Source organism: Misgurnus anguillicaudatus, chromosome 1 (genome assembly GCF_027580225.2).
Source record: "Misgurnus anguillicaudatus chromosome 1, ASM2758022v2, whole genome shotgun sequence".
NCBI classification, from domain to species: domain Eukaryota; kingdom Metazoa; phylum Chordata; class Actinopteri; order Cypriniformes; family Cobitidae; genus Misgurnus; species Misgurnus anguillicaudatus.
Window position 1 is genome coordinate 31067501 of NC_073337.2, and position 14710 is coordinate 31082210.

General features: G+C 34.1%; 1 protein-coding gene across 2 annotated transcripts; it reads right to left on the reverse strand.

The window, feature by feature from the left end:
• Positions 1 to 6436: 6436 nt before the first annotated feature.
• On the reverse strand, positions 6437 to 13519 carry LOC129431985 (C-type mannose receptor 2-like). 2 transcript variants are annotated; one of them, XM_055190098.2, is made up of 6 exons: positions 13435 to 13519; positions 9781 to 9844; positions 9313 to 9678; positions 7719 to 8054; positions 7437 to 7522; positions 6437 to 6971 (listed from the first exon to the last, which is right to left on the reverse strand). In XM_055190098.2, the coding sequence occupies exons 2-6, from the start codon at positions 9812 to 9814 to the stop codon at positions 6834 to 6836; spliced, it is 960 nt and encodes a 319-aa protein (XP_055046073.2). In that variant the 5' UTR covers positions 9815 to 9844; positions 13435 to 13519; the 3' UTR covers positions 6437 to 6833. The 2 variants fall into 2 exon arrangements, with proteins under 2 accessions (XP_055046073.2, XP_055046074.2); XM_055190099.2 differs by having other exon boundaries at positions 13474 to 13518.
• Between the last annotated feature and the right edge of the window lie 1191 nt (positions 13520 to 14710).

The window sequence follows — 14710 nt, forward strand, 5'->3', positions numbered from 1 at the left end:
CAACCACTTACCTTAAACATGTTTTTATCATTCATAAATAAATAATTTAAGAGGAAGTAGCATAATTAAATAAGCACTTTTTATACGAGGGTAACTAAATAAAATTGATTAAGTTCAAAAAAAATTTTGTTTAAATGTAGCTTAAATAAATTGATTGCAAACACTAACTTGTGGAGCAAACACAATTTTTTTTTTCAGTGTAAGGTGCAGAATAAATGTGTACAAAATGTGCAGGGAAAAAAACACAAGCCACAAATGATTAAATCAGATAACCCTGAGTGATCTATGAATAAAACAATAATCAATAAAGAAATAATTTTAATTACTAAAGTATAGCCAGAACTGCCAACTTTGTCTGGTTAACTGCAGAAATAAAGAGATAACTGCTTCACAATAGTTTATTAACCCTAAAAAAACTCTTCCCATATGGACGTGTAGCCTTGTCACGGGGTTGTTGGATTTATTCACACACTTTAAAAATATTTATTGAAAGCATTTTGTTCACATATCATTTGCATAGCATTATTATAATAGGCTATATATTCATTTATTGGGAGAAAGCTGTAATTAGATAATGTGCACATTTATACAGCCAATATTAAATGATCCTCATTTCATAACACATCTGTGATGATTGAACTGTGAGATTGGTAATCAGGATTCAGGTCACCCCAACAACACTCTGACATAATCTCAAGTCATGTTTATTTGTAGAGTAAATGAAGAATTTGGTTCCAAAACGCAATAAATCCATTTTGACAAATTTTGGTAAAAACGTGTTTTCTATACCAAGAAAGTGACAAGATGAAAACAACTATTTTCTGTTACAAACTTTCACATAGCATCTTTAGGTTATAAAAACATAAAAAATTAAAATCCATAAGTTGATTTTCAAAGATTTATTATAAAAAAAGATAATTTTTTCCACAAAATGCAATAAATCCATGACAAGTTTTTATTCAAAATGCTATAAATCTATTGAATCAATAGCCTATATAAATGTGCATTCATCTTTGCCATGTTATATTCATTTAGTTGACTAGTTGTACACACTAATTAAAACTATAAACATTAATGTTATTAATCAAAACACTTACTTTGTCATATTAAGATCACTGTCATTGCGGCAGTGGCGGATGCAGAACGTGACATATGGGTGGGCATGGATTAAGTCCGGGTGGGCCTGAATCTGTGGGTGTCACTTTTGAATAAGAAACTATAACAAGTCTTTAAAATTCGTCAAAACTTCAGAACACTAATTTAAACAGCATACACACACACCCGAACTGCACGTCACATTTTTGACATTATTGATACTTTAAATTGTAATGCAACGTGACATTTATTAAGCCTTTTTGGTAAAAAAAATATTGGGCTCTCATAGCCTACAAAAAGAACCTGCACACAGTGACAGGAAATATAAATGAACCCAAAAAAACCTTATACTTTTTTAAATAACCTATTAAAGTGTTTAAATAAATACGGCTACTAAATGCTTAAAATGAAGCTTCTAACATCATATTCTCTTCATGCAAATCACTAAAAATATATTTTCGTTCTCACATATTTAAGTTAACTTACTAAATAAAGAAAGAAAAAGGGAATTGTTAGAATAATGTTAGACTCTTGGGGTTAAACGAAATGACAAATAAATAAACATTTAATATACTTTTTGATGAGCATAAGAGCAAGCCTACTCGTGAAGAGCGGAGCCGAGGAGCGCGCATATCAGACGTGAACGAAAGGAATAATGGCTTTAATGCTTTCACTTCATTTCCTGGCAGTTTCACTTGTTAGTGAGGATAGTAATGGCTAACAAGATGACGCCGAATTACATACAACATAATTACCTAACTAAATCTGAGAGAATGCAAACACATTACAATATTTTTTCCTCCGCCCGACGGCCAAGGCGCATCATTTTTTTTAGCCCGACAGGAATTCGCCAAAGCCCGTAATGGACGTCGGGCAAGCGATTTTGCGAGGTTTGTTTTGTAGAAAGACTCTCTTTAAAGTGAATTTCGTTTTGTATAAATTGTATCTTAATATTAATCAATGTTTGATCAAACAATTGCCTCGATTTAATAAATAGGAAGCAAACCAAGAACGTCTGTGGTGTGGATTGAAGTGAACCCACTATATTTCCGCAGCCATACGTCTTTCTGCTTTAATGCATTTCTTAAATTAATGTCTCAATTACACAGTAGGCTTATAGGTTGTTATGATAGGCTATTTGTTGCTTAAAAGCAATAGGCTATATTGTATAAAGTGTAGCAATAAACGTGGCGTGACTTATAGTGCTGCTATATCGCTATATCAAACAACATCACTATGATCAGATGTTTTCTTTCTATTTTTTACCCCGCTGTCATATTTGTTGTGTGTTTATGTTATTGAGAGGAAAGCGCGCAGCACATATTTATAACGTGTTGTTATTCAAAATGCGTTTTCTACTTGCTTGCAAAAAAAGTTCTCAAAGTGATCATGGCTGAAAGCTGCTTTGGAATATTTCATTATAACGCAACATTCAACTGCTTTAATAGTTTTTAAATAGTTATCAGGCTTACTTATAATTTTACTGTTATTAACATAACATGCAATAGATAAATTACACCACATAAAGTAGTATACATGTCTAACTATACAGAGTAGTATTTTTTACATTTCTGATTGGGCGGGCCAGCTGTCAATCTGGGCGGGCCCAGGCCCGCCCAGGCCCGCCCATAGCTCCGCGCCTGCATTGCGGTTACTTGACGTCTTCGCTTAACGTCTTTCACAGAGATCAGCTGTAAAATGTTTTTGGTCCTGCTCGATTTTCGTTGACTTTGAGTTAAATTATGGAAAGTTTTTCATAAGATCCTCTGGTGTCAATGTGTTAGCATGAGAAGCTTGATGCTGTCGGGAGAACAAGCACCCGTCTCCCGAGTGCCTCTCAGGGAAAATATTAGATGCTGATGGCTTACGTTTCTTTCCCATCACAGAAAACCATCACAGGTTTAGCGATGCAATTAAAGTATTATTTTGTTTTGTTTGTTGATCACGAAGTACAAAGTAGATGAGGAAAACTAGGACTCCGTGTACTCAGCGCGTCCGCCATTGTTTGTTTACATTGCGTGACTGGTGGTGGTCTGTAATATCAGAAATGGATTTATTGCGTTCTGTAAAAAAGGAGGAGTGGCGTTTATCGCATTTTGGGAAAAAAGGGAGAAAAGATGACAGAATAACACGGCGGATATTGGATTTTGCGTAAAATTAAGAATTTACTTTTAACTACTGACCTGATATAATACTGATTTTGGCAGTAACTCATTTTTTTCAAAAATGGCGTTTATGGCGTTTTGGAACCAAACTCTTCAAATATATCTCAACATGTGGAACTCATATGTCTATATGTTACACAAATATATTGTATGATGTCTGACCATTTTTTGACTGAGTTGACATGAACAGACAGACTGTACCTCAAACTTTAATACTTGCAGAAATTAAGCAGTCTTGTTCAATAATTTAAATGAGTATAGAGGTCATTATATAAATCATCATTTTGTCCTATTTATTTCATTCTTCTTTTATTTAAGAAGTAAAGAAAACTGGAGGAAAAATAACAAAGAACAACACTTATAACAACAAAATAACAGTACAAGACAGTGGAGACAGACAGGGTTAAGTATATCAAATACTTTTTATTAAGGTTTAAATGTGTTACAAAGGTAACAAATCATTACCGAACATCTTATAATAATATCTTTATTTATTTATTTTTTAAAGTTGATTTCTTAAACTAAATAGCTCAGCTTGACATTACAACAGTATGGATAAATATGAAACATACTAAACCAAATTACAATAGAATGGAATGTGTAAGTAAATTCCATAATAAACATTTTATATAATTTGTTAAATGTATAGCATTCTATTACAGACTTTACAGTCAATGCATGCAGCCCTTGCTGCTACTACAAGCATCACACACCAACTAAAACCTGCTAAGCTGTTTTGAACTGGGTGCGCAAAATCCTGTTCTGTGCGCGGTGATATATCAGCCGCCAAAGCCTAATCAGGACTTTACTAAGGAATTTTCTGATTTTATTGCTGTTATACGGACAAATTATGATAAGATTTTAATTGTCGGTGACTTTAATGTGCACGTCTGTTGCCCTTCAAAAGCTATGGCGAAAGAGTTTTTAGATTTGATTGATGGTTTTATTTAATTCAACATGTTGCAGGATACACAAATACATGGCCATTTATTGGATCTTGTATTGTCCTATGGGTTGCCTATTGATAATGTACTAGTGTCTGATGCTATTTTTTCGGATCACTGTCCTGTAATGTTTGAATTTGTTTTACAACAAATAACAATATTTTACAGAAATAGTTTTTCAAAATGTAAAAAATCCACGTGTTCTTTTTAAAACTATTGGGTCTGTGTTGAACCCTCCACATTCCATTTCTACTGAATCTTCAATTTTTTGGCCTTTTTTAACAGTAACGTTTTGAATATTAGAGACAATATATTGCCTCTTCCTTTAAACTTATCATTAAACATGCAATGTTCCGCAATTCTTTGTCAGTTTCAGCCAGTTTCATTGTTATCTCTTACAAAGATTATCAATCAAATTAAACCCTCTACATCCTCTACAGACCCTGTCCCTCCACACTTTTTAAGGATGTATGGGAAACGATTGGCTCTCATGTTGAGGAGATTATAAATAGTAGCCTGTCTTCCGGAGTTGTGCCTGCTTTTTGTAAAAAAGCTGTGATTGAGCCACTAATTAAGAAAGCTGGACTTGACTCAACAAATGTTTCAAATTATCGTCCTATTTCAAAGCTTCATTTTTTATCGAAAATTTTGGAAAAATTTGTATTATTGCAGTTACAGTCTTTTCTGAATTTATATGGCATCCTAGATATTTTCCAGTCAGGTTTTAAAGTATATCATAGCACTGAGTCTGCACTTTTAAAGGTTTTTAATGACCTGTTTTTAATGACAGATTCTGGTGATTCAGCCATTTTAGTGCTTTTAGATCTCAATGCTGCTTTTGACACAGTTGACCATAAAATTCTTTTATCACGTTTGGAAAACTGTGTGGGGGTCAGGGGGACTGCCCTAAAGTGGTTTCAGTCTTATCTTTCAGGGAGATGCTTTTTTGTTAAAATGGGGGACTATACGTCATCAACTGCACCTTTAAATTGTGGGGTTCCCCAGGGATCAATTCTCGGTCCAATTCTTTTTTCATTGTACCTTCTTCAACTTGAAATGATTTTTAAAAAGCATGGAATCTCCTATCATTTATATGCTGATGACTGTCAAATTTACATACCAATCAGAAAGCATGAAGGCAGCCCCCTGACACCCATTCTTGAATGATGTCAAAGCATGGTTGGCCCAAATTTTTTAAAAACTAAATGAGAGTTAAAAAGAGATTATGCAGTTTGGCCCCACTAACCCCATGATAGATTTGGGCTCCCTAAATGATTTTGTGCATTCTGTTGTAACTAACCTTGACAGTGATTTTAAACTAAACAAACAAATAAATGCAGTAGTGAAATCTAGTTTTTATCATCTTTGCATTTTAGCCAAAGTTAAACCGCTTTTGTCTTTTAACAATTTTGAACAAGTTACTCATGCTTTTATTTCTTCTCGTTTAGACTACTGTAATGCAATTTATACTGGTATAAATCAAAACGCACTTTCACGCTTACAGTTAGTCCAAAATTCTGCAGCACGTCTTTTAACAGGAACTAAAAAGCGCATTGCCTCATAGCACTGGCTTCCTGTTTATTTTAGAATTGATTTTAAGATTTTATTGTTTGTTTTTAAAGCTATACATGAACTTGCCCCAACGTATATTTCGGACCTCATTCAAATTTATACACCAGTGCAGACACTGAGGTCAGAAGGCCAGCTACAGCTTGTAGTCCCTAAGACAAGACTTAAAACTCGGGGGGACAGGGCTTTTTCTGTCATAGGACCTAAACTATGGAATGCTCTGCCCCTCCATGTCCGAACTGCTCCTACAGTTGAGTGTTTTAAGTCTCTTCTAAAGACTCACTTTTATTCCTTAGCTTTTAACTGCGTTTGAGTCATGTGGTCTTTTTAGTGGTATTTGTTATTTTTATCTTCTGTATTTTATATTTATAAATTGTTTCGTATGTTCTGATTCTTTTGTGCAGCACTTTGGAAACTTTGTGTTTATAAAATTTGCTATATAAATAAAGTGGATTTGGATTTATGTGTATATATAAAGGGACAATACAAATACAGACCGCAAACGCAACTCTTGCAAAGTTTACTGCAAAAAAAGATTGCTGTGAAAGGATTTAAAATAAAAACAATAATAAAAACAAAAACTGACATCTAATGCTGTGTGTCACTCGTCTCTTTCAATAAGGCCAGACGGCGTTCCTAATTCAATTTGTCCTAGAATTAACATACTCTCAGTACTGACGAAAGATGGATGACGTGAACTCCACTGCTTCACTCTCATTGGAAGTCGCTCCTAATGTCATTTGCAAAAAGTTGAACAGTTCTTGATTTGGTCAAGTAGATAGACACGCCCACTTCCTTTTGCCAATGTTCACAGTTGCACAGTTGTCAATCTGTCAGCGCAAGAAACTGACGGTGTGCACGCAGCATAAGACACATTTTGTCCAATTAATTTTTGAAATGCCTTAGATTATGCAAGATTAATTTGATTAATTAAAATATAAAATGAAGTAAAACTAAACATTTTAACTGAAGTAAAAGTTCTATTAATATAATTTTTTAGAGAGATTTGATTTAGATTAATAACAGTCTTTAATATCGTCAGATATGGTACCTGTTATATTTAAAAGAAAGAGTCTGAACAGTGTGTTTGGTTCACTTCACTTTCATTTTTTGATGAGAAAACATTTCCATCTGGCTGAACTCTCCACGTCAATGTTGTGTCATTCCCTATCCCACGATCCTTCAGTTTCTGCTTTATCTGAAGAACAGAATCAATCATGAGTACTGATCATACAAACAAACTTATTTTACCTATACTAAAAACACAACTGACACTTTACATCAATATGATAAAAAATAGGACATAAAAAAATTGGAAGAAAAACTGAACTATAACTAGATATTTTTAATAAAAGAGTCGGATAAAAATCACCAGTTAAGTTTTTATTGATTTGGGGGGGGGGGTGTATCTATAAAAATTTTCATGTCAGTATTTCGGATGGGTTTAAACCAACTATTTGTGATCAAACTGCACTTTCTTTTATGTGAATGTCTGTTAGTTCATTTGCATTTAAAGGTACACGCATGAAAACTATGTGTTTTTGATCTCACCCAAGTAAGGGCCTTTAATAAATAAATGATCAGTGGGACTTCACAAACACATTCTGGGCTCACGCGAGACTTATATTATATCTTGTAAAAGTGGTATAATAGATCCTCTTACCAACTGTAAGATGTTCTCCATCACCGCAGGATCATTTGGATTCTGACTCGATTTCAACTCCACTCTCATGATCTTATTCTTTGAATCTGTTAGAATATTACATGAAGAGAGCAACAGAAAACAACTTACATCTGTAAATAAATACATTTTAATGTTTTCTGCCAGTTGTTATTTTAAATTAAAAAAATGTGTTTATATTTATGTTTTTAACAGTTGTGACTTATTAAGGGAAAATTCCAAAAAGTGTTGACCAGTTTTTATCTTTTTACTCAAGAAACTTACGACGAAAGCAGAAAAATGGAAGGGTCTCTGTGCAGAATCGATCATCATATCCATCAATAGTTGTAGCGATACAAAGTCGGTATGGGCCAGTCATGTCAGGTTGTCCAGGACTCCAGTTTATGGGGAACATGTTAATTGTATTATCTGACCACCTAAAAGAGTCCTTAAACAGACCAATCCATGCTTTGTCATATCCTGCCGTCATATTCACCAGCAGGTCATTTTCAGTTTTACTCAAAATCATGGCCAGTTCTGTGTGATACTTTGTGCAGTAAGTCTTAGCATCACTCCATGACTTGTTTTGAGAGATGAAAACAAACCGGTCTGCTGTGTTCACTGTAATAGAATGAGAATGAGGTCATTTGTTACATTCCTTTTTTACACTTCTTGTCTAAACAAACCTGATTCAACTCAGCTTTATATCTGCTTTTAATTAGGGTAATCGTACTTGCCATTTTTCTCGGACGCATCTTCCGGAAGTCAAATTTGTCCTCAAGGTTTAATATTTCAGGTTCTATTTTAGACAAGCAACCGTTACATCAAGGTAAGCATGAAATGATGATTGTATGTTTTATGTTTTTAATTGAAATGTGAGAACCTTGATGACGTATGCGGTTGATAAATGCGACTTCCGGAAGACACACCCAAAATCCTGGCCAGGACGTGTCTGGGATGAATGGCATGTATGATCACCCTACTTTTAATAAAATGCTCCTGAAGACCTGAAGTCAGTGTATCAAATAAAGGAAACATTCACCATTTGTACTGTAAAGGAGGCCTCCAAACATCAAAATCCCCAGTGTTACATTAACATAAAAACATTTGTTTAACATTAAATAGGGGTACAAATATGATGTTTAGGGTGATCACACATGCCATTTTCACCGGACACGTCCTGGCCAGGATTTTGGTGTGTCCTCCGGAAGTTGCATTTGTTGACCACATACGTCATCAAGAATCTCACATTTTAGTTAAAAACATTATAAAATTAAGATTTATTTCTCTCAAGACATACAATCATTGTCTTTAAATGTAACGGTTGCTTTCTGAAATAAACCTGATATATCTAACTTCAATCACGTGTGGTCACCCTAATGATGTTGATTCAATGCAATTAATGTTGATGCATTTACACTGATTTAACATCACATCATGTTTGCTTGCTATCTAGACGTGAACTCATTCAGCCAAACGCTGATTGAAACTTTTAGTTTAAAAAAGTGCTTTGAATGTCCTCAGTATACTAATGTTATGACCACCTGGCTAATCTTATATACTGGTATATGATGGGCGTAAGTGCATTTGCTATTTAAACAGTGTGGGGCTGGACGTGAAAATGATAACGCGTTGGGCTGAAACTAGCAAATAATAATTGTACAGGGGTAAGGCCCGTTATTTCTACCATGAACACCACTTTCATGAAGATTTGCCTACACACAGATTTGTGCTGTTGAACTGCTTGTGGCCTCGTGTCTCTCATCTAATCACAGCCATGCTGATATACAGACATTTCACACTTCTACTCGAGCAATATCGCTTCAATAAATAGTATTCACCACTCACAATATATACATTATATAGACATGTTTCTTACAATTGATGCAAAAAAATGGTAACATTTGAAGGCATTCAATATCATCCCATCCACTGGCACTGATGACACCACAATCCGATTTTCCATCAGAGTTGTCTGGCTGTCCAGGCTTCCAGAATGATAATAGGACATTCCTTAACTGATAAGTCCACCCCCAAGTGTTAGTGTTTCTGTACAGTCCAGTCCAGGCCAATGGAGGCAGCGCAGTGCTAACCGCTTCTCGTACACTTGTTTGGTCGTCAGTTCTTACAATTGTGGCCAAGTCAATGTGATACTTTTTGCAGTAAGCTTGTGCACCAGCCCAGGTCTTATTCTCCTGGATGAGAATAAATTTATTTGAGTTGCTCTGTATGAACGTCCACAATCCTGTTGAGAAGAGAGTAAGAAATAGTAGACAGAAACATTTGAAAATTAACTTTGTCAGACCCCCGGTGTTAAATAAGTGCTGTCCTGTATGAGTGCACTGACCTGAGAAAAGCAGTAACTGAATCAGCATTTCCATTGGTGATGGATTAACAGTCTACAGCGAATCCTAAACAATAAATGAAAAGAGTTTATTAAATCAAACACATTTTAATAATTTGAAATAACTTTCAATGTGAATTCTAACAGCTGTTCTGACCTATACTGTATATAGTTAGTCAACTTTACTTAAGTTTTATGCGTTAGGGTTATTATTATTTAAATTAGTGACATTAAACTAAACAATCAAGCAGGAGTGCGTTCCCAGAACAACACCTTAACTCACTGCTAAACCACCATTATATGATGCATAGTTGGAGAAACTAACTAGCTTGTCATGACTGTTTCCTGAAAGCATAGTTACTTTGTCGCACATTCGTCGTTTTAGCCATGTTGGTTCAACAACATAGTTGATGATGTCACGTCACAGAAGGTTGAGTAATAATAAATCTGTGCAAATCGATTCAATGTCAGATTACTGCTGTAAATAAGTAAATTTCATTTAATTATCTGTTGTTGTTTTTTAAGATATGTAATTCATGCGCAAGTTCCCTCTTACGTACCTCCTCACAGGGATTCCCGAGAGGCATCCAGCTGCAGCCCCGCAGACTCACTTCTTGCTAGACACCAGTGGCTGGACACCAGTGGATGGACAGCTGACGTCATTTCCGTATCGTCATTCACTTTTCAAATTTGACGCGCCATGCATGTCAGTGGTAAGAAAAAATAATAAACTGTCGATGATTTATCGGTCATGTCAGAATTCAAATGCACAAACTAGCTAGACAGTTTTATGGGGCAGGAATGCGGTGTGGTGTGCACAGTGTACAATAGTTTATTTGGAACTGTTCATGTTTTATTTTCTCTTGAAATCGGGACTTCCCCCCACAACCTTACGGGCCTGACTGTTGCATCTTCATTCTGATGATCAGATTTGTCTAATTTTACTAAGATGTGTGTAATTTCCAATAAATATTGCAAAACCACGACGTGTTAATTTGATTTGCATTGTTTGTCAAATTGTCTGATCATGTGAATCTACGTATATTTTAAACACAGAAGTGGTTACATAAAAAACCTGTGGTCAATTAACATGTAAAGTTACAAGTCTGTTATATTCCATTGATCTGGCTGAATTTAAGTCACAAAAAATAGTGAAAATGATCTGAACAATATATATTTTCAAGGTGGTTCTTGTGAATGCAGTTTGCATGAATTTTAGATATTGTTATAATATTAAGCATATTATTGAGAATTGTTTTATGTAAAGAGATATGATAAAGATCATATTTCAATTTGCACACATTTTATATTATATATTTTAAGTCATTAAAGTAAAATGACAATACGGAAAAGACGTGTGCAATTAAGGCTACAAAAAAATGTCTATCCACTGTTGAAAACCGAAAATAAATATGCTGTCTATCCATAGGTGAAAATATAAAATAAATATGCTGTCTATCCAGGGGTGAAAATATTAAATAAATATGCTGTCTATCCAGAGGTGAAAATATAAAATAAATATGATGTCTATCAAGAGGTGAAAATATAGAATAAAAATGCTGTTCGTCCAGTGGCGAAAAAGGAAATTAGCGGCGAAACGGAAATGACGTAGGCTGTCTATTCACTGGTGTCCAGCCACTGGTGTCTAGTCGGAGGTGAGTCTGCGGGGCTGCAGCTGGATGCTATTGGAATTCCCCAGGACTGCGCACATGCACAGTTTTCAAATGCAGCACTTTAATTCTGATTACAAAATTTAAAAGACGTAATATGACATTTTTATATATTTAGAATGATGGATATAGACTGTACTACATTTTTTGCTTATTTTGTTTAAAAGGGTGATCAATGAAAATCTTCACATTAAACAAAAAGGAACTATGCTTTTCAGGAAACAATTGTTGAACTTTGTCAGTAACTATGAAACTTACGACAGTAGTTGGCTAAGGATGCTTTTGTAAAAAACACGTTTATGATGTTAAAAAAGGTTGTTTAAGCATCCTCTGGTAAGATTTCATACATGCACAAACATCCTTGATGAGAATTGACAAAGGTTTAACTTTCGTTCAGATTATATTGAAAAGAAGTTTTGTCTGAAGTCAGTATTATGGTGATCAGTGTTTCTGTTAGCTGTGCGCTTGACTTTTATTAAAATAATCCTTTTTAAACATTTGCGGTAGTGTTTTGTTCAAAACATTTGTACATTGACAAGTTACTGTCATTGTTGAGTTTAAATTATGCCTGATTTATTTAGGATTTTAACACTCCATCAACATTTTATTTCATCAAAATACTTATGTAAAGATCGAGCCACATACAACGGATTCCAATTACATGGGTGAAGGAATCTTCTTTCGTGTCTTGATGCTTCTAAAATAATAATTCTAATATCAGGATTAAAATATTTTCTTTGACCTCTGTACTTAAATTATAATCTGACTGCAATTTAATATAATAGAAATTTAGTTCATTATACTAAATATCTGTTGATCATAATTTAGATATTCGATTAACTCTCATAATCATATATCTCACAGACACAAAATTGTCAGTCTGATCTTATTGACAAACACTTTATGTCTGGCTGCTGCATGCTTGCTCCAATCATAAAAATAATGATTTTAGTCACAATCATGCAACTTGCTAAGCCAGGTGATAGACAAAAATCTGAGAGTCCTGATGAATGTGTCCCATGCTCCATTCAACATCAAAACACTATTTTGCGGCAATACCAGACTCCTGCTAATTTACTGGAAATAATAATTTCTGAGGAATTAAAATCAATCGATACTAACAATTTATTTTGCCAGGCAGGTTACACGTAAATCAATAATTTGGTTATTCAAATTCATCAATCAGGAATATCAACCTTTCCATCAAAAATAATATTAAACTAAAAAGACCAACATAAAAAGGTCACAAAGTCAAATAATACCTGTCAATCAAAGACACACAGTAGTGTGGGAAGTTCTGAATACAGATGCTACCATAATGTTTGAATACACACACACAAGGTGTTGGGAAGATTCTTGCTAAAGAATGCTTTCCTAAATATTTTGCCAGGCCACCTTTTATTCACATCTTTAAACATAAGAGATCCCACATCAGGATTTAGTGGGTTAGGATCTTGTGACCTGGGGCATCAAATTGGATTGTTAGCTATATCTCCTTAGGAAGACAGAAGTGCAGATTATGCTCGAACTTCTTAACTTTGGTACACTTTATCTTAGAATAACAGAAATTAGACCTTATTACGTATCGCACCTTGACCTTTAAAATAATACCACACATGAATATAAAGTTGTCATCTTAGACCCACATTTTAAATATATAAGAATATCTATTTTTTATTTCTTAAAATTTACTTAATACAAGCAAAAATCAGAAAAAAAAAATTCTTATTCCATTGGCAGATTTTTTTGCTTGTTTTAAGCTCAAATTAACTTAAATTTGATATGTTTGTCTAAAAACTAGACGAATTTTCTTAGGTCATTTGCTCATCAAGAAAATACATATTGATTTAAAAAAAAATAGATAATTCTACTGAAAACAAGACAAAAATATTAAGCAAGAAAGTAATTTTTTGCAATGCATGTAGTTTTTTTAGGTAAGGTTAATTTACTGGATTTGTGCAAGTACAAAGATAAAAACAATACTCACAAAAAGTCTTTGAATTGTATTGAAAACCTCCACGTTTACCTGCAGGAACAGTGAAGACTGAAGCTGAAGCGCTCTGTACTTTTTCAGTCTCTACATTTCGGGTTTTATTTCCTTCTTCCTACACAAATGCAGTATATTTTATGTAAAACTTCTGTCTTAATCTCATTTACATTAAGATGTTTAGATTACCCGTTCAGATTTAGTTCAAAAGAACATGAGTCAAGAAAGCATTTCATGATCTCTGAGTTCATATAAGTTCAGCCAAATAAGTTTGCCACATCTTGTCATGAAACGTGTCTGAGTGGCCAAAAGACGTGAGATTGACATCAAATGTTGTCGTAAAAAAAAACACAGATCAAATAAACAAATCTTGATGTCCAGACTTTTTTACATAAACACACTCATGTCCTTTGTAATGCCCAAAGCTTTTGCTGTAGTAACATTGCAGCCTCTGCTTCAAAAACATCGACAAACCGTGAATTTGTGTAAAAGATGTAACCCGTGGGTCGGTTGGGTAAAGAAATTTGGCGGGTCATTAAAAACAAAATAAAAAGTCCATGTATGTTGCGTGCCTTTCATTATAGACTGTATTAAATATTAGGAATATATTTTTTCATATATTTCATAATGTTAAAATATGTGTATGTTGCGTGATGTCCCCAAACCTTTGGACTCCCCTTACGAAAATTAACCAAGGTTTTACTACAGTATAAAAAAACATGGTTACTGTAGTAAAACCATGGTATTCACAAAATAACAATGGTTTTCAAAAACTATAGTTAAACCATGGTTAGTGTAGTAAAACCATGATTATGCTGATAGTAATCAATACACCAACAAAAACCATGATTACTACATTTTTACCACAATAAAACGTTTGCATGGTTAATTTTCGTAAGGGTCATTTCACAAAAGTGCCAAACAGCTCACACTGCCAACCACAACAACGAAACAGATAGAGAAATAAAAGTGAAGATGAAAAATGACAAGCGGGAGAAATTAAGTTCAGGGATTTATGAATAGATACTACAAACAAACACTGTTTTGTAAATGTTGAAAATGATCATCATTACCCTTTATCATCTTCTTGTTAATATGACAATGCTTGTTTTTGTGGTTCATAAGCGTATGCTGTTGCCAGTTTACAGGGCGATGTAATCTAATAGCTGTTTCCAAGCACCTTTAGGCTGAAATAAAGCTTGTTTTTATTTACATTACAATGCATATTATATCTATTTAATGGTTGTAAAGTGGGTTGTAAGAATATATACAGTGG

Coding starts and splice junctions, on each gene's coding strand:
- LOC129431985 (XM_055190098.2), bottom strand. CDS start 9,814: ATGGAAATGCTGATTCAGTTACTGCTTTTCTCAG. Junction 7,523..7,718: donor TCCATTTTTCTGCTTTCGTC/GTAAGTTTCTTG, acceptor ATATTCTAACAG/ATTCAAAGAATAAGATCATG. Junction 6,972..7,436: donor TGGAGAACATCTTACAGTTG/GTAAGAGGATCT, acceptor TCTGTTCTTCAG/ATAAAGCAGAAACTGAAGGA.